General features: G+C 37.9%; 1 protein-coding gene across 7 annotated transcripts in view; it reads right to left on the bottom strand.

The window, feature by feature from the left end:
* Positions 1-460: 460 nt before the first annotated feature.
* Positions 461-20564, bottom strand: part of LOC131693655 (sodium channel protein 60E-like) — a 695995-nt gene continuing 675891 nt past the window's right edge. For 6 of the 7 annotated variants that reach the window (XM_058981667.1, XM_058981670.1, XM_058981669.1 and 3 more), the window contains 3 exons: positions 15241-15845; positions 15008-15178; positions 461-14844 (listed from right to left, as the gene is read on the bottom strand). In XM_058981667.1, the coding sequence (XP_058837650.1) occupies positions 14387-14844; positions 15008-15178; positions 15241-15845 (1234 nt within the window). In that variant the 3' untranslated portion in view covers positions 461-14386. The remainder of the gene's footprint in view (positions 14845-15007; positions 15179-15240; positions 15846-20564) is intronic. The other variant, XM_058981672.1, reaches the window with a different exon arrangement.

Below are 20564 nucleotides of genomic sequence, written 5' to 3'. Positions count from 1 at the left end.
GCCTTGAGTGTCCACTCCAGGACTCCCATACCAGGAGTCGGAGCTTTGGCGAGTCCCCATCTGGGACATTGCATATTCCCGAGGCGACAGCCTTATATGTGTGACATAATGAATTGTATGTTTAAGCTGCTGCGACACAGCTATCCAATAATTTTATAAATTTTTTTAAAGAGCATAAAAAATTATAAAGTGCGTTCCAGGTGTCTCCCAAATGTTCTTTCAGATAATTTTTCCAGGTGTGCTCCAAGGAAGCATCTTTGATGAACAGCTGTCCTATTACAGGGTCGTATCATCAACGTTCTGAAGAACAAATAGCAGAATGACCTGTATTTTCTAACTGAATATTACACCTGCTACACATCCAATGGTCCGACGCACTTCGTCGATTTGGGTCTAACCATAGACAAACATCATTTATGTTTCGTCTAAGTTGGCACAGCTTGAAATAAACAAAACACAGTTTCTTCAATTGTTTCAAAGCTACTTTTTATTTACATTCATTCGATTTGTTTTCACTTTTTCATGTTTTAATCTCAAATTATTACACAACCTTTTCAATAATTATCTATCAAGTTTAATAAGAACTTTTCAATATTGTAACAAAATTCTAACTAACTCGCTACATTTCAAATATCTGTAAACTTATTATTTGCTATTAATAAAAAATCTATACTTTTTCTCTGTTTGTTTTCTTTTTTACAAATTGATCCATAAGGAATTGCTGCTTTATCTTTGATATAACAATCAAATATATTTTACATTGCTTCACCCCTCGCCTTACAAGCATTCTTAACTGATTGAATTCTCCTAATTAAGGAAACTTTTCTTGTTTAAGTATCCGATTGTTGGTTGGTCGAAACTAATCACGGGAAATCTTTCTATGACGATTTTCGCTATCCACACTATACTGGATGCACGCACACATATACTGCTCTGTCAAAACTAAGATTTTTCGTGACAGCAATTTAAAACTTTTGTATACTATAGCTGCAATATGCGAAATACCTATGTCACCGTACGTCAAACTGTTCATCTTCGTTCACTGCTACTGATTTAGCACTGCGGTTGGTTGGTTCATCGTTGTAAAAATCTAAAACTACTTAACAAGCGACGAAACTAAAAAATTGCCCGCCCACCTCATCTCTTACTGTTTTTAATATCTAATTAAGTATTAATATTATTACATTCTGGTGTATGTTCAGATCTTAATGTTTTTGGTTTGCTATATCGGAATATGTGATTATTGTGAATTTATTTTATTTTTGTTTTGTATATTTACATAATTTACAGAATTCGAGTTTTATATTGTTATATGTACCATCTCTATTTCAATAATGATTACATTTGTTTCCTCTTTGAAATGAATAAATGGAAGTATGAGCTAATTGAATGTGGTAGTGGGTCGTACAATTTAGATGCTCGTCATTCTTGGAATTTAGGGGAAACTAGTTTAAAGGTGGAATTCAATAAATATTCTCTAATGGTTTCTTTTCCGTATTCTACTATCTTCTCTTCTATAAAAATATACAATTTAATTGACTTATTGTTTATCATAATATTTTTGTTCTGAATTCTTATTATACGTAATACTACGAACAGTTGTTATTCCTTTGGTTGTATATGTTTGTTTTTCTTTCCTTTTTTTCGTTTTTTATTTCTCCATTTTTTGTTATTTTGCGCTTACCTACTGATAATGGTCCGTTGTTTAAAGTTTGAATTTGTCCAAGCAAAAGTTTGTCTACTGTTGTGGGCCGTTTGCAGTGTTGGATCAATAGCTTCCATCAGTAATTTCGAAATTACCTTCAAGTCAAAGTTTTCAATGATAAATTAATCTTGCAAACAGATAACCTCAGGTATCAACATCACATTTTGTGTCTAAAAATGATTATTTCATACGCATTTTTGTCATAATTGTACATATTTATATACACGGAAACCGATTGCATTTATTGTGTGGCCTTTGTATTAACATGTGTAACATCATTAAGCGTATCGAAGCTTTTCTGTCTGTATTGACTGCTCGTAAAACTATCGGAATCGAACCAATCCAGAACCTGGTTGCATTCTGGAGACTATTGCATCCAACAGTTGTTGTTTTTTTGACTTTGCTGAGTTGCGACGCATTTAATCACGCAAATGAATCTAATAAAATACTCTAGCAAGCTTTGGGAAATGCGGGAAGGGAAATGTGGTCGGTTGTCGGCACCCTTTTGTTTTTGACTCACAACATTACTAAAATTGCACAATATAGAGGCATAAGCACACCAACAGAAAGCTAGAAATCTTAGCTAATAACTGTTAAAAAAATTTAACTGATTCTGTCAACATGAAAAAATTTACTAACGATTTAGTAAAATTATCATTTTTTACCATTTAGAAAAATGTGGTCGGTTGTCGGCACCCTAAGAAAATTTACTAAAAATGGAAAAACATGAATAAAAATCATCAAGATTTAAAGGAAAAAGGAAATTTATTCATTTCAACAACCATTAAAGGCATTTTGAACATCATTCTTTATCAGAACCACAATATGTGTATGATTGATCGAATTCACTACAATTGAGTGAGTTTCAGGCAGTCCATTTTTTGACTCAAGCTTCAGACAATTCAGATAGAAGTCCACGCTGGCACGAAGTCAGAGGGGAGTGGTCTGTAGGGAATCCTCGCTCCCCCACCAAATTTTCTGAAAAATTGATTGGGATTTTTTCTAGTTTCCATGGAGAACTGATCGTGTTTTCACCGCTGCATCTTTTCAATGGAGATAGAAAGTTGGTGTCTGCCACAAAGTTGTTCGCCATCTTGATTTTGAGAATAGTATCAAAAATCGATCTATGGTATTCATTCGTAAAGCCCGTTCTGAAAATTCTCATACTGATTACGTTATAGAGAACTCAGCATTTATCACAAAAAATGAGGGGACGACAACCGATTTTAGCAACCTTTTTGAAAACTGAACAAAACAAAATTTGTGGCAAACATTTCGGTGGCATTCAATGTTGAATCACAAAATAAAGCAAATTCCCTTCCCTAATATCAAATACGCATACATTTTTGATCGATTTACTTCTTTCTGTAATACTAAGCAAATGATGTAAAAACTTTTGAGTTAATTGTTCAAAAAATATTTTGGTTGTGGAACAGAACATACGAGTCTGTTTGCTTCAGCAATCGGTACAAAATGAACGTGCTAATATAACACACAAAGTCAAAAGTTACGTGGGGCTGCCGACAGCCGACCACTTTCCCTAACATTTTTTTCATACGTTTTAAACCAATTTTTGGCAACGCTTTGTAAAAGGCAGAAATTTATACATTCATTGTGTACGAAAAGAAAATCCTTTCAGTCACGCGGAGCTACACATACGAGCGTTCCAAGAGTAGACGTCCAACCATTTCCACGTCGAGGAGCGCCGCGGCGACCACGATAACTCTTGATAAAATTCTCCGACACAAGAAATTCAATAAGATTTAAGATTACTCGATAAACTAAGAAAAATGGAAAAAAAGTTCTAGCTTCGGAGAATGGCTTCATGAAAACAGAAAAATCTCCTATTTTACTGTAAAATTCGCTCACTTTTCTTCTAAATATTAGGGGGACATTTTTTTTTATTCGGTTTTCTGTGGTTCACCAACAGGCTACTTATATTGTGCATTCCCATAAAAAAAATCAAGTCAATTCGTTGATTAGTTTTTGAGTTATCGTGTTCGCCAATTTGAAAAACGCAGTTTCGAGAAAAACGCGATTAAAGGGTGTCCCACATCAAATTGCATCACGGGAAAAATGCTGTAGAAAATAACCCATTGGGCAGTTTCTCATGAAAATTTGGGTAAAGGTAGTTAAGAGTGTATTGTTTACACTGTATTTTTGTCGATGTCAGTTTTTCGAAAATTGTTGCTGATAGATTGAAATCTGCGTGTGTTATAGCAAACGCGCGCGTGGAATGCATGGCCGTTTGAAACAAAAGAAGTTCAACGTGGCCACCGAGCAATTAAGCGGATAAAAAATAAGTGTATTTTTTTTACTCACTACACCAGAGCCCCCCTCCCTTATGTCCGTAATTGTATACGGGTAACGTTAAGAAGTCCACAAGACCTAGCACCGTGCACCAAAACAGACAATAAAAAATCATTTCGCAATATGAAGAACTCGTTACGAGCGATACTTGACGAAACTTTTTAACTGGCGTTCACAACGGCGTTCGCGTGATTGGTATGTTGTTGACCAAACTTATCTCTTCCTATTTGACTTTTGTCACCAACATTAACACTACCTATATCCAAATAATGCTGGGCACCCACTCTGGTCAGATCCTTACGTGCCAGCTCTGTAACCAGATGACACATTACGGAGAGAAATACGCCGAAACCTTCGACATATGCTCCAAAAACACAATCAGAAGGCCACCCAATGCATTCTGTATCTCGAAGCCTTAGTCAGTACCAACTGAGCAGAAACAACGATTGCACCCAGTGCCTCCAAAGCAACAACCAGCAACATCAATAAAGAAGCAAATGTTGATAGCAACAGATATACAATAGCGACTGGTAAGAACAAGAAACAAACCCGTTCCACCCATCTGAGTACTACCGGTACAACTGTTAAAACATGAATTGTAGGTAGGGATAGCAGCCTATTTTCAATTCTAAAATTGTTTCCTTATATGTGATCCCAAGTTCAAAGCATGAACTATTTAGTTTCGGTACTGAATCGCTTATGTTTGTTTCGATTGTTTTTATATTTTTAACCCCATTTTTTTTTCTATTAATGCTCATATAGAGTTTCAACACTATTTTTTGATAAGACTGTTGAGGTCAAGAAGCACGAAACATCTGTTTTGATCAAGATATGTGTTCTCTAGCAGTGCAAGAAGCCGCTCCATTTTCAACTAAAGTTTTCCTAGAATATTCACAATATTTTTTAATCGTTAATTCAACATGTGCCTGGCAGCCCTGCTGTATCGGAGTTCAATTAGATTAATTACAATAACATCAGCTCTACGATACAGACATTTTATACACAGACTAGCGAAGTGTAAAAAATTGCAGCTAAACGGACTGTCGAAAAGTGCAGCTAAACGAGCATGAGGGTTTTGAGAGAGGAAGTACAAGCGGAAGCCCATGCAAAACTTATGGGAGCTTCCGTGATGCCTGTTTACATTCATGGTTGCTAGTTTTACTGTTTTTGTCTCCGCAAGTCTGTGTATAAAGTGATAACGAGCACGACGCTGTGCAGTTATAGAACTTCTGTCAACTTTTACAGAGTGTGAAAATAAAATGCTAACACCGAAGTCAAAAACTATGCGAAAGATCGAACGAACGTTGATTTTCAATCCTAAAACGTCTCAAATAGCTGAAATAACCAAAAAAGACATCCGAATTAACCTTGATCCGACTACATTCTCTGTCAAAGATGTGAGATTTAAAGATAATGGCGCGGTAGCAGTTAGATGTAATTCAAGCGAGCTCTAAAACTTGTGTTCACTTCCAAAGAGTTGCTCTCCGAGAAATATGACAACGAGATTCAAAAATCTCTCAAATCCAGAACAAAAATCACTGGAATCTCGGAAAAATTTGCCCAGGATAAAATTATTGGAAAACTAAAAGAATAGAACAGTCTGCCGGAATCATGTGAACTTAAAATCGTGAAATCTCAGAAACGGGAACATGTGAAGAACAATCCCTTTGTAATAACATTGGAAACTGATGCCAAAACCTACAACTGCTTGCTAAAACTTAAACGTGTCTACATTGACTAGGACCGCTGCCGGATCTTCGAAGACGTCGTAGTTTTCCGATGCAACAATTGCTCCAAATATGGCCACAAAACACAGGCCTGCTCCAAGCCAGTAGATTGCCCAAAATGTGCGGAAGGCCACAAAGCCAAAGACTGCGACGCCGCAAACGCGAAGTGTGTGAACTGTGTTGGGATGAATGCAACAGTATAGTCTGCTACCGAGAAAACCCACGTGAGTCACGCTGCGTGGAGTTTGGATTGTCCACTTTATTTAGGGTGCATGAAGATGGCTAGCTCGAGGATTGATTACTCGTAGTCCGAAATCAGTGCCGACCCTGGTTCAGCAGGTAAAATAATTGAGAGTATATGTCTTCACGAAGCTAGGATTGATACTCCAATCACATTAAGAGAAACCTCACAATGACAGACGTTATAGTTTACCTTTCGCCAACCTACCTGGTCCACTAACTACTGTCTCGGGAAATCAATGCTACACACACGTTGAAAGAGTTTACTCATTTGCAGACACAAACTCTCTCTGTTTTACATGATCACCACAACAGTATCTGGCTTTATGACCAGAACGTACGCGGCTTGAGAACCAAAATTGATGTTGCTTTTCTTGCTGTACGTGATTGCAATTTCGATGTCATTATTATGACAGAAACTGTTCTTGATGATCGGATCGAGTCTTCTAATTTTCGGCAGTTCCTATAATGTATTCTGTTGCGATAGGAACAAAAACAACATCTTCATCCACCTTCGGAGGTGTTCTGATCACTGTTGCACAGCAACATTCTAGTTCACGTGTGAACATTACCCACAGGATTAATTTGGAACAAGTTTGCGTATCCTCATCCATCAATGGACGTATGCTTTTTCTTTGTGCAATATATATTCCTCCAGATAACAGAAGATGTCTGTATGATTGAGTTACACATTGCATCAGTGCGTGAGCTTTGTGACAAGGGTCGATTGAGGACACTGTCTTGGTTTGCGGAAATTATAATCAACCACGGTTGAGTTGGTTATCGCATGACAACGTCATTCAAGTTGAAAATGCTGCCACCGCCTCAATTGAGGGAATGGATTTTTAAAATCTTAGCTAGTTTAATGTAGGGTCCTTGACATAGTTTTCTGCTCGATGGACCACAACCTTTCGGTCGATAAGTCAGTGTCCCCCTTTTGCCCGTCGACAGGCACCACCCACCGCTATTGATGCAATCGCCTAGTTGCTCAGCTATGCCGGTAGTTGTTCCAGTTATCGCATTATCAACGCATCTAGGAAACAGCGATGCAGATGCAATGCAATGAATAAACTTCTGCCGAGTAGTTCAGGATTAGCTACGGAATAATATCCCAGTCGTTTTAGCAGAGCCGGCGGAACACTTTTTCCCGAGTGGGTTGCACAAACTTAACAGACATAAAAATATGAGTAAATTCCTTAAAAGAATATTGATCCGCCAATTTTACTATAACACTAGCTCCACCTTTTATACGCGGTCCCAACCACTCATTTGCAAAAGGGTTATCTCTGAGGCTCGGGAACAATTTTTCACTAGTGGTCTATCCCCCGTATACTTGCGTATATACCAGTGGCGCCATAATCTCAAGTGCGACCACAGTCCCAACTAAAAATATATTTAAAATGACCGTTAAAGCGGGCGAAGAACTGTTTTCGAGTATTATGTCTGTTAGTCTGTGTGGGTAGTAAGATTCGGAGTGATTTCTACCCGTACTGACGATAGTTCCAACATGCCGTGAGTAAATGAAAATGAAAATTCGCTATTTGGAAACACTCTTTGTTAACGGGTTGTATGATCAACGGCTCAGCGAAAATGTATTTGTTGATTACTAATACTATATGGAACATTTGTATAGCAAAGTACCAATTGGGTCATTAAGCTATATATAGTTTTCCATTCCATTCGATAAATTTTAGGTCCAATATACATAATATAACATTACTTCGAAAAAAATTTCGTCGTAATACGTAAAAACGATTGGCTTTTGTTTTTTAAAATAAATCTTATGTAAACATAGACAACCATACATACGAAAACTGCGGTTGTTTACATCTGGCTTATCAAGACAACACCCAAAATGAAAAAAAAACTATATGCATTGGATGGTGTTTATGTCAAATAAAAATAACCCTGCGGGAAAACCGGGAAAACATGTATTCATTTTTTCTGACAGAGCATCATTTGTCGTGTAATTCGATATGTCAAATGCTTCTGATAGTGTCAAATATTTCTTTATTTTGAATTTAAATTTTATTTTCACGTTTCCTGAGTTGGAAAAAACATTGTTGTCATCACGGATATCAGCTTTATCGATGTATGTAATAATTTTTTTTCTCATTTAATGACCAAATAACTCCGTTTGTTTCGTAAATTTCGTTGCATTGATTTTACATTCCCTGTGATAGCAGGATACTGAATCCCGCATGATAGTACGGTCTAACAGACATAACACTCGCAGGCAATGCTTCGCCTACTTTCACGGTCATTTTAAATAAATTTGTAGTTGAGACTGTGGCTACATTTGAAATTACGGCGCCACTGCCATATGAACAAGCATATGGGGGATAGACCACTAGCGAAAAATTGTTCCCAAACCTGAGGGGTAACCCATCAGCAAATGTTTAGGACCGTGAATAAAATATGAAGCTAGTGTTCTGGGAAAATTGCCGGAGCGATGTTTTTTGAGGGAATTCCCTCGTAGTGTTATGTCTGTTAATCTGTGATGATAGTATTGACTAATGGGGAGGTATCTCCGACGATCGATATTCTTTCAGACTTAATGGAGGACGATTTGAATATTTCGCCGATGGCAAAAATAATGCCGATAAGTCTCCTTTTCATTACAAACCACATTCTTCTAATACAACCGGCCCCTGGATGGTATACTTCCGGACCAAAGGTAATCCATTTAATATCATCGATATGTCGCATGATTTAACTAAAAAACACCCAGTCGTTTTCAACTAAGTATTTTGTCTGCGTACCCGCCCGCGAAGTAGTGATTGATGGTGTAGTCTCCGGGAGGGGCCCTTTTTGCTTAATTTCAGGTTGGCTCCTTCCAGAGCCCTTCGCTTCAGTCAGTGAAAATTCTGGTATGCAACTAATTTTTATCAGCCTCATTTCGAGCCTTTCGCCGGATCTGTTCTTCTGAAACTTTGATCTTTTGAACGATGTTCGCCTTTTTGTGCCACAGGGAATTAACTGCCGTCGTTGTAAACAATGGAACCACCGAATTACCAATTTTATAAACAAAGTACGATTTGGAAAACGCGGAGAGAATCGTGGAAAGTTTTCCTTCTGTGGAGAGACTCAGCATGAACTGTCGACATAAGCCGCTTATAAATTATACGCCCCGAGAATAAGTGCTAAAGAGGGCAACACCACCGGCCAACACTAATTTCCACGCTCAATTGTTCACTACAGAGCGAGATTCTGACAATCTCATTGAGGGAACATCTTATAACCTGCCTATAAATTTTCGAAAAAGGAGAATCATTTCCTCTCCTAAGCACCCTCGTAAAAGCCTGAGAGTGTCCCTTGACAGGTACTGTTGCAAAATCGGAGTAAATGCGACAGTCCTATTATTTTCCTGAGTTTTATGCATTTCTATTATATAAAACCTGGTTAACTTTTGACGTAGATCTTTCACAATTTTAGCATCATTCGCCAGGACCGAAAAAACACTAATGCTCTCGCTAAGCATTGTAGTTCGCATATCATCGTAACGTTCGCCACATGATGAAAGCTATGCATAGCTTCTATGCTAGTTATTAGGACAGTAGTGGTGAGGACGATCATAAAAGAGGCTGTGCTGCAAACATTCTCTCCACGAAACTTTAAACTTATCAACGACCATGTCCACATCGTTACAATTCCAAGGAGGCTCTTCGCTTCATGGAGTATGGAAATCAATCCTTGTTTTTCCTGGGGGGCTCCTGAGTGCTTTATCTGCAAAATCGTACCAGATTATCAGATACAAATATTAGTTTGAGTTCATTCATGTTGCTCAATTCCGGGTAATGAGAAGGCGGAGACTGAGGAATTAGAAGGAGATATTTGAGTTTATTTGTTGTGTCAACTCCAACAGACCCCTTGGCCCCAATGGTGGTTAGCCTATATATGAAAGTTCGTAGCTTCAACGAATTTTTCAGTATTTTTTGCAGAGGTCGCTTGAGAATGGGCAAATTTTGTGGGATAATGTCCAATCATTGTATGTTAAATGCGCATCTTCGGTGTATTGGGGACGTGGAGAACGGTATCTGCGCTTGTGGTAACGGTTATCGTAACATTAAACATGTTGTCTGGTCGTGCGCCTAGTGTTCTAGCGCTAGAACTCCGTTTAACGAATTCCTTCGGCTTCATTCCAGTCCGAAATGTGCTGACTATCCTCGATATCTCTTATATGTCTGACAAACACATATTTTTATAGACGCTATCCAAATTTAGTTATCTCTTTGAGTTGACATGATAACAGCACCTGGAAATCGGATCTCAAGATTTCTCAGCGGATCCAATGAGGCCAGTCGGCGATCCGGTTCATGATGTCCTGACAGCGATCTTCCGTTTGCCTCTCTCCACTTTCCCTGATACGGTCTTTGCTACTGATGTTTGAATCAATCCCTCTTGTGTATGTCTTTTATCTGTCTTATGAAAAGCCAACTAGTGTTTCTCCTTGTTTCAATTTTTTATCAAGTAATTATTCATGTTGGAAAATCACAAATTGTATATCTAATCCTTAAAATTATTTCTAATTAATTGTAAAGCAACGAATTTTTTATCTGAATAGAAATATGAAATTATTATACGTCTAGAATTTCAGGCGCATGCATTTTGTGCGCGAGACAGCTAATCTCAGCTTTTGGTTTGTTCCAAACTTTCGAGTGCGTAGTACTACCCATATTACCCACGTGGTATGGGTACCCTCTCGGTAATTTTCGAGTGGGTAGTACTACCCATACTACCCACGTGTTCCGCCGGCCCTGAACGACAGCTTGTTTCTTTGGCGTGGAGTACATCGACGCTGCGAGCTCTTCGCCGAAAACGAAGTGCATGCCAACGCCAACTTCGTCGCAATCGATCGCCGGCCACGAGTCGCAACTTTCATGTTGCCAGTGAAGCATACCAGAATCTCAAGGCTATTCTGTATAGATTGTACGTACAACGAGTTCAAGTAGGCTTACGAAGTAATCCTAAAGGATTTTGGAACTTTGTAAATTCTAAACGGAAGAATTCCAGCATGTCTTCCAATGTGTACCTCGATAAAATGACAGCGTCGTCCACTGCAACAACTTGTGAATTGTTTGTCAATCATTTCGCATCCGTCTTTGCTCCCTGTTATGCATCTGATTAGAAAACCGATATCGCATTAGTAACTGTTCCGCTAGATATCGCTCACTTAAGTACCTTTTTGGTTAGCAGGGTCCGACAAGCTTACCTCGTGGCTACGCTCCCGTCACAGAGCACAGAACGCTTTGTGTGAAATTGGACTCTTGTATATCGGCTTCGTTTACCAGTTGATCAGGTGTACAGCAGGGCAGCAATCTGCGCCCACTGTTTTTCTCACTGTTTTTTAGTGCTGTAGCAGTAGTGTCAGGATCCGGGTGCAAGCTCATATTTGCCGACGACCTTAAGCTGTACTTAGTCATTCAGTCAGTCGAGGACTGCCATCAACTGCAAGCACTATTGGATCTTGAAGAAGGAAATTATATGGTAAACTTATGGTAGTTTTTTCATAGTTTATGGTAAGTCTTGAATACCATAATAATAGTGTATCAACGGAACCTGAAAGTTCTATGAGAACCTTGGAAAATACTCTTGAGAACCATCTGAAGTATGGGCCTATTTCGTCTTAAGAGGGGTTTATGGCTGTCTTGAAGTAGTTTTGTAGAGTAATTGATGTAATGTTCGATTTCATGAAACTGGGTTTCAAGTTTACTATAAAACAAAATTTGTTAGTTGGGAATTGTTACATGCCCAAAATTGTCCGTTCGAAATCAGTGTGGAGGCCCAAACCATTGCCTAGCTAGCGACTGCTTGAATATTACGAAAAAAGCTTCCGACCAGATTTTCATTTGTGTGTCAAATGCGTCGCATCTCAAGCCCCATAGAATACTACGTTTACAAACTTAATTATTGTGTCTTACGATTAGTGCATTTCTGTTTACCAAATAAATGATTTTGTTCAAAATTTTAAGTTAATATTGGTGTAACAACAAACCAAATTAAGCATGTTCTGCGATTGTTTCAATTTATTTTCGCTCGCCCTGTCAACATATTTTTTGACAAATATGATTTCTGGGGTGCATCACGCTTTGTTTACTCTATTTAATTACACATTTATTTGGTGTATAACTCTTATCGAACATCGGCTCGTGAGGTCTGACCGACACGAGGCCAATTTCCTCAAACGCGAGGTTTCTCGAAACGATAAAAACTGAACATACTTTTTCTACAATCTGAACAAAAGTCTAATAGTTTTCCTAATATTTTTTATTGATTCCTTAGAACGGCTGCTTTCGTTACTACATACTAGTAACAAGTTTTCTGTTTAGCGTATTTGTTGTCTGGCACAGAGTGTATGTAAGGAGAGTGAAGACAACTGTCATGATTATCTGTCAGTAATATTCCAAACGAACAAATGACCTCTCAAAATACATGGATTTGACTCGTTTGGAATGACACTGACAAATAATCATTGTTCCAATTTTGACAGTGTCGTCACTCTCCTTATATACACTCAGGTCTGGCATTAGCTTTTGTTGGCTTTTTTGCTCCAGAGATTAGTTTCGAAAATATTATTCATGCTGCATTCGGTGTGACATAACAACATCGTGTTTCGTGGAAGCTGTGGTTCAGAAAATCGTTTTCACCGATTTTTCTTCTAATTATGTTTCATGGAATTATATCGATTGGTTTGTACTGCCTGCGCACCGTTGTTTGTGCGTGCGTGTGTGTGTAATTACCGATGTGCTTGTCTGTCATCGACTGATGGTCGCAGTGGTTTTGCGTTGGTTTTTTCGTAAATAAGTGCATATGAGAAGCGATTGTAAATTGAGGCGCATCGAGAATCGAATCCGTTCTATGTACACGGTTTTTGTGGAGAAGCACCAATAAAAAGCGCCTTTAATGAATAGAAAACAATAGAATCGGAGTTATATTTTTCAATTGTTTCAGCCTGGTTTAGACAGGGTTACTTTTTTCTTTTCGTTTTTTTTACAAATAATTAGAATATGCACTTTACCACATGTTCTCTTATATTTCTTTGCACGATTATCGCTTATTTTGGTTTTCTTGGCGATTTTAAATTTTTATTTGGTATGGTCGCTTTCTCTTTGAGCAATTTTTTGTCTCTGGATTATTTGCAGTTCTAATATAGATTTATCAGTAATAGTAAAATAATTGTTTCGTAATATAATAGATAGCTACGATAAATTCGATTGAAGATGTTTGAACATGTTCTTGTTTTCGTGTCGTATTTTTTGTGGTTCATGTGGGCAATACCTGGTGGCTACAAAATATTTTCTGTATTCGTTCCCACTGTTTTTGATTTTCTGGATAAAATGCATTTGAACTATGACGTTTAGTAACAAAAATAAATACTTTTAGATGGATTTAAAATTCTTTTATTGATATTGAAGTTTCTAATAAAGAGAGGAAAAATCACTCATCAAAAGATATGTTTTCAGTTTGAATCGTATGAAGTTTCGTTCAAGCATTCGTTCCGCATGTTATATTAAGAATTCTACAAAAATAAATTATCTTGTTTGACAAGAAGTATTAATAAGTATCAAAACTACATTTTCCGCCTAGTTTGGCCGCAATGAATAGTTCAAATGTGTTTGTTATATTTATTTGAATTAACAATATTTGTTAAAAATTAGGTCAACTGAACTATTTATAAATTTTAGTTGCGAAGACTATACAACTTGATCTGAATTTTAAATCAAAGTTTAACCTAATCTTCGTCACTGAAGTGACTAGTGGCAGTTCGAATCTCATATTCTGCCCAAATCTGAATTATCCTGCAAAGTAAACTCGTTCAGATATGGAGAAATTGTTTTTTTGAAAGCAGTTGATCAAAATACTCCTGCTTCCTCAACGAAGCATAGCCTTCGCACACAATTAACAAAGTCGATTTGAGATGCTATCAAACGCTACGGATAGAAAAACGTCAAAAATATATCTTTCTGATTGAAATGGTTCTTTGCTGGTGATCAGTTCAAGGAGATTTTCTTGAACTCAAAAACGGCGTAACCTTACACTTTCTATGTGTGATCCAATACTTACTGTATTCCCTAAAGTTAAAACTGAAATCGACAATCCGCACGTTCAACAGTGCAACTGGTTAAAAACTATCTACATCAAACTACATACACGCACAGGGAAGAGGGTGGAGGGATGAGTAACCCAAGCCGCGCTCGTGGAATGTTTGCCGGTAAAGTTGTAGAACTTCCTACCCAACAAGCATCGACAAATGAGGTAAAACATGTCGCTGAACTACAGAGTGCCAGTGTCCTACTGGCGGCCAAAAATGCACTCAAAAAGAATAAGAAGATTGTCAACTACTACTGGTTTTCGGTTGGCCGCTTCCGATGTCGTTGTCTCCGTTGTTCGGGGACTCGGTTGGTCAGCTACTTCTTCGTTGCTCATCGGTGCAGGGAGGAGACGGTTCGCCGGAGCTGTTGCTGCTAGTCGCGCTGCTTGTACTGCTACTCATCTGTTGGGTATCGTACTCGATCCGGTCCAGATCCTGCAAAGGATCGGGCGGATGTGATCTGGGAGGGATTTCCGGGGTGCTTTGATTCGCATCCTTTGGTTCTTCGTAGTCGTAGAATATGTTGGAGGTATCGCGTGGAAGATTAACATCGATCGGTTCCGGATCGACGATATCGATCACGGTTTCTTGCCGCTGTGGCTGTTCAGGTGTGTCCGGTGATTCCTTCGGACTCTCGACACAGATGGTGACTACAGGCCTTGGAATATCATCGCTGCCACCTAGAATTTGATAATCAACATTCGTGCCAGGGGAGATTTTAATATCACTAGCTTTGGAAGGGTCGCGGGGTTCTTTCACTTTGGTCTCGTCTAGAAGAGAAGTGAAATAATCACAGGAAAGAGAAAGAGAGAAACACACGGGTGATCAGGGTGCAAACACACGGAAGCTTACAACAGCTTCAAACAACAAATACAGCGTAGCTGATAAGTGCAACGATTATAGCATAGACATTAGCCACACCTTTATTCTTACCTTTGTCGTCGACATCGGACTGGTATTCTTCACTTTCGCGATGAACTAAGACATGGACTAACGTTGCTTCGCCAGGCACTGCCGACAGATTCGGTCCCGTGGGAACATCCGGAGATGGTTCTGTTACTAGAATACTTACGTCAGCTGTTGAAGCAGAGAGACTTTCGTCAGCTAGAATCCAGTTTGATACATGTTAAACCACCTGCTGTGCGAATCCTTTAGCAAGAACTTACCAACTGTTGCATTCCTGTTAAGCCGCAACGCGCTTTGAGCTGAGAAGCCTCGTTCCAGAGGAGGTTTCTTTTTGACAAAGCTTGTCGCCCGTTTGTGTTTTGGTGTGGGAGTGCAAGGAGCCACCATAGGTACTGTTTTCTCTAGAGATGCATTCAGGGATAAATTTGTTTCACTGCTTTTGATCGGTCGTTTTTGTGGCTGCGGTGAGTTGTTCGCTTCTTCTACAGCATCCTGATGGCGCAGAAAGAACGGAAAGTTGTAGAAACTTCGTCGGCGACCACCACCCTTTCCATCGGGGTTATCTTTAAGCTCCAAACCGGTGGCTTGCTGTTGTTTAACTTCCTTCACCATATCGCTGGTACCGGAAACGAGCATGAGTGGAAGATTTAGCCATGGCCCGGCCAGTTCGCTGAGGTTGGAATCGTCGGAAGCGCGAGATGATTTGCGTGACGATGCACGGCTGGACGTGGCAGTTCCTCGACGGTGAACCTGAAGATGCAGGAAGTTGAGGGCTGACAGTTTGGCTTGCCATCCGCCGGGACTGGAATTCTGGGTGTTTTCGTCCTCCAGTGACATCGGGGAACGATCGCGTTCCTTTTTGAGCCTGTCGGAAGTGGATCGGTAAATACGGGATAGATAAGTGTATGAAATGTTGTTAAATATAATTTTTAAACAATTCTAGAGAAGCCCTTTTCGGTTCAAGTTTATAAATCAGCAGAACATTAGAAAAGAAGTAAACTGATCAATTTCAGTCCGGCTTGAACGATCATTCGATCCCGTCACAAGACTTGATATCTCCTGGTTTATCTAGAGTTTTTCAGCAGCAATCGTCTTTCTCGAGATTCCTAATTTTGTGACACTCAGATTTTCTACATTTTCTACTCATTCAGTTTTTTTTCCGTTTTTCAAGAATATTTGAGCCTAGAGAAATATTTATTTCTTCCGACGTGTCTGGGTCCTCCCGGAAAGGCAGTGCGCCAAATATTAAAAAGAAACGAAAACGGGTAACATCTCTACCTGAAAATCGAATTGATTGTAGCTACTCATTCGATATTTTATCTCAATGTGAAGCTGAAGAAACAGCAATCTCCTCCGCCGACAATAGTGATGAACTCCGACTTCAGAGGAATTAGAAATTCTTGTACTTCGTAGCAAAAACAGCAAAGGAAAAATTTGCCTACTTCTTAAGGTGTCTTTCAACAACATATGGTTAAGCGTGTCCAACAGGTTCAAATGGAAATAAAACTTCTCTGCCTGTACAAGGATCTTATGTCTCAGTCACACCATCCTAGAATAGTGTGTCATCTTATGTTTCAGTGACAGGTACCGCGACAAAAATACCGCTGGCAACATCTCCACACAACGCTTCCTTTGCTCCAGGTAGCATCACTGAAAAGAAATTAATTTTTTTGCAGCAATCAATGTTTCAATTGATGACTGCTATGCTGAATTCTACCCCCGTGTTTGAAACATTTCAAAATGGGTGGAAATTTGCTAACACAATTGTGATGAGTTTAAAGTTGAAAAATAATTTTTAATAACTATTGTATCTCTTTAATTGAAATGATCGTGTCGTGCGAAGATGTATTAGTCAATTTCTTTCTATATAAAATTCATATTGCTGTTGCGGCCGAGTTTTTTTGAAACCAAATATGAAATTGAAGAGTAACCCTAATTTTGTTATTCATTGATTTGATCACATTGTTGGATTGGAAGGAGGAATTGCAATAGCGGTTAATTGCAAAATCAAGCATCGCATTTTGTCTTTTTTGACACAAATGTGATCGAGAGTTTTGGGAATTGAAGTTGAAACCAATCTTGGTATCATTTGTATTGCTGCAGCGTATTTGCCTTTTGAAACTAATTCCAACTCTTGAAAAGAGACTTACAAAAACTTTCAAGAAATCCGTCCAAATTCTTTATCATCAGTGATTTTAACGCCAAACACCGATCCTGGAATGGTCAGAGCAATTCTAGCGGTAAACTAGTTTTTAATGATTGCTCTACTGGTTATTATTAAGTTTGTGTCCAAATGGAACTACGTGCTGTTCGTCTGTAAGAAATCCACCAACAATTGATCTGATTTTGACAGATTAAAGTTACTTTTGTAGCGAATTGATTACACATGCTGACTTTGATTCTGATAACCTTCCAGCAAATTTTTCGCTTTCTCAAGAAGCAGTTTCCAATCCCATTAGCTCAGTGTTTAAATATCACAAGGAAAATTGGGAAACGTACAAAGCTTATGTCTCACACTTTTAACCCTAGAACGTTGAACCTGCGCTTTCCACCATAGAACGTTGCACTGGGGTACAAATGTACCCCACGCGTTTAATTGCAATTTTCACAGGTAAAAATGCAAGCAAATGAAATGTATAATACAGTCATTTTCTTGGTTTTTTATTGCGAAAACAGCTGCATAAGTAAATGTTCGGAATTTATTGATTCAATGATACATAAATTGGTTTGAACAAAAAGAAAAGTATGATGATTCTAAAAGTTGAAGGAATGGTCTAGAAACATAATAAAATGGAATTTCGATATTTTTTGAAAAAGTGCAATTATTTGGAAGAGTGAAAGCTTAAAATTCGGGTTTTGGAAAATACCATGAATTGGGATGGAACTTGAGATGAAAAAAATATTTCTGACCGGTAGTTCATTGGTAACACGCAACGTTTCTGTTACAGCAGTTACTGTGCGCAAATTATACTTGCGAGCCATTGTTTTGAAAAACTATAAAAAATAAACAATGAAACAATAAAAATCAGCAAAAATGAAAACGATTTTTTCTTCTTCTTCAATATTAAATTAATTGAATAAATGATTAAAAACAATTATATAACACTAATTGTTACTTATGTAGTAAAACAACCAGTATTTAAACTGGTATTGTCACGAGTCACATTTGCACGGACAGAATTAAACCTGACGAAACACTAATGGCAACCGTACACTGGGGTACAAATGTACCCCACGCCAACTTTGACACCTGCTCTTACTAGGAATTAAATTGAATTACGGTTTGGGTTCCAGGTCGATAAATGCCGAATTCTCGTCTTCACACGGCACCAAAGAAGGTGTGGGGTACATTTGTACCCCAGTGCAACGTTCTAGGGTTAAGAAAGGAAAATTCTACAAAAATGACGCCATATATATTATGGCCATTTCTGGAAACTTTTCTTAAGAAACCAATTCCAGCTTTGAAGGAAGATGACCGCATAGGGTAATGAGCTATTCTCAGAATAAAGTGTATTCTTCATACTACGTATTTAGTAGAAATGTCTTTATTTTCAGTACGAATGAAAATAAATGTTATCTTTTGTGCCTCTTCTGTGCAAACGCAATGCTTTATATTCCATAACGCCGAAAAATATCTAAGTATCCAGATCATGGACACCATCGCAAAATTTGTAAAACAAATCATTCTATCTTTTTAATCCGATTAAAACAAACATAAACATCACACACATAAATGAACCTCAACAGCTGTTAGAATAAAAGCTCCCAGAATTACGCTCGCAGGAAATAACCATGCAAAGGCTAATAACTGGTAATGACTAGTTTCAAAACAAACATTTCATTGTTCCGCGTCAAATTTTATGTGCAGATGAAAATAAAACCTCTGCAATCAGCTGAATAACTTGAAGTAATTGATTATTTATACCTGAAATTGCATTGCAATATATTTTCAAGTTTATGTTTTAGATTGACAGCATGGCTGATTATTTCCTGTGTGTTGGATGCAAAACGATTGTTTTGATTGTGGTTAAGTATCTGAAAAAACCTGTTTTAATTCACCTAGTGATGCGATTGTACCTTGCTCATTTGCTCAAACTACAATTCCATGGCTGGTTATGTTCAATAGAATAGTGGAAATGTATATTTCATATTCAGTACGATTTGCATTTGATATTTTTTCACGAGTTTTGTGATTTATGTTTATGATTTCTGCAACTTTCTCACGGTTTTCGTAATTTCTGTTGACGTTTTAGTAATATTTTATTCTAGAGCTTACTCTATTGGTTATATTTGCATTATAATAATTGCATTCTTTAGAGGTACATCATTCATATTATCATCACATTTACTAAATTTTTATTTATATTATATCAACCAATTTCATCTGTTTCATCTCGCTATATGCGATACATGCCTGTATATTAATTATATGCTTTGTATTTATTATTGTTAAACTGAATATAATCGTTATATTCGTTATGTTCATTTTATTTCTATATACATTGCAATCATAAATGTTATGAGTATTAGGTATTTGTGAAATGTATTGTATGTATTAGAAAAATTTTTATTCGTTACATTCTTTGCATTTTTTCTGCAATTATTGTATGTTCTATAATCAATATTATCATTACATGGATTGTGTTCAGCGGCAACATTTTGGTGTAATATATACACTATACTTATTATATCCGTCATTGTAGGAACTTTGGTCGTTATGTTCATACATCCATTATATTCAGAAATCGTTCAAGTTGCAGCTTGGACTAAGTGTCGTGGGTCGCCAGCTCCTAGTCACAAAATAAGAATACTGCCAGGGATCGCATAATTCTTCAGGACTATGCTGTTGCTGTTAACGTTCTTATCTGACTATCCGACAAGCTGTAACAAGATTGACGTGCCCTTCTCACACTAACTATCAAGCAGTGCCTTAACGAGTATTGTAAATTGCATTATTCATTTGGCTGGATCTTATCGTTGGAAGGGACTCTCTGCCCCTCCGAATTGCGCATAAATAACTCTGTTTAAGGATCCGCTGCATTTAAGGCCTTCTTACCGCGTCTATGTGAACTTTACTGTAATTAAAAAATGTTCCTAATACCATTTTCAAATATTGCAGCTTCAGAGGACACTACATTTACGGCTAAGGATTTCCTGTCACTATATTGATAAGTTACTTATTTGTTTATTTTTCTATATATTCACATTTATTTTCAATGTAAATATGTTCATATTATATATTTACCACATTATTTAACATTTGAATTGGTAATTGGGAGGGACCATCAGGGCACCCGATTGAAGTGGCATGGACTAGGAGAGTGGAAACGCCAACTCCTGGTTGATAATATGTCGCGGACAGAGGGAAGGCTCTTCTCCCCATCTATTGGGGCTGTTCACCACTAAGACGGCTTTCATTATGATTGGCTCTCATGGTCTAGCTTCTGAAAGGAGATTCTTAACCTCCCTGAGATACAAGTCGGCGACACTGTGAACAGGTAACTTTACTCCTTTTTGGCCCTTCATACAGTGGTTAGTTTATTTTATTTTATTGATTTTGCAAACTATTTCACGAGCACGGATG

This window comes from Topomyia yanbarensis, chromosome 3 (genome assembly GCF_030247195.1).
Source record: "Topomyia yanbarensis strain Yona2022 chromosome 3, ASM3024719v1, whole genome shotgun sequence".
Taxonomy (NCBI): domain Eukaryota; kingdom Metazoa; phylum Arthropoda; class Insecta; order Diptera; family Culicidae; genus Topomyia; species Topomyia yanbarensis.
This window is presented reverse-complemented; position numbering and strand designations above follow the sequence as displayed.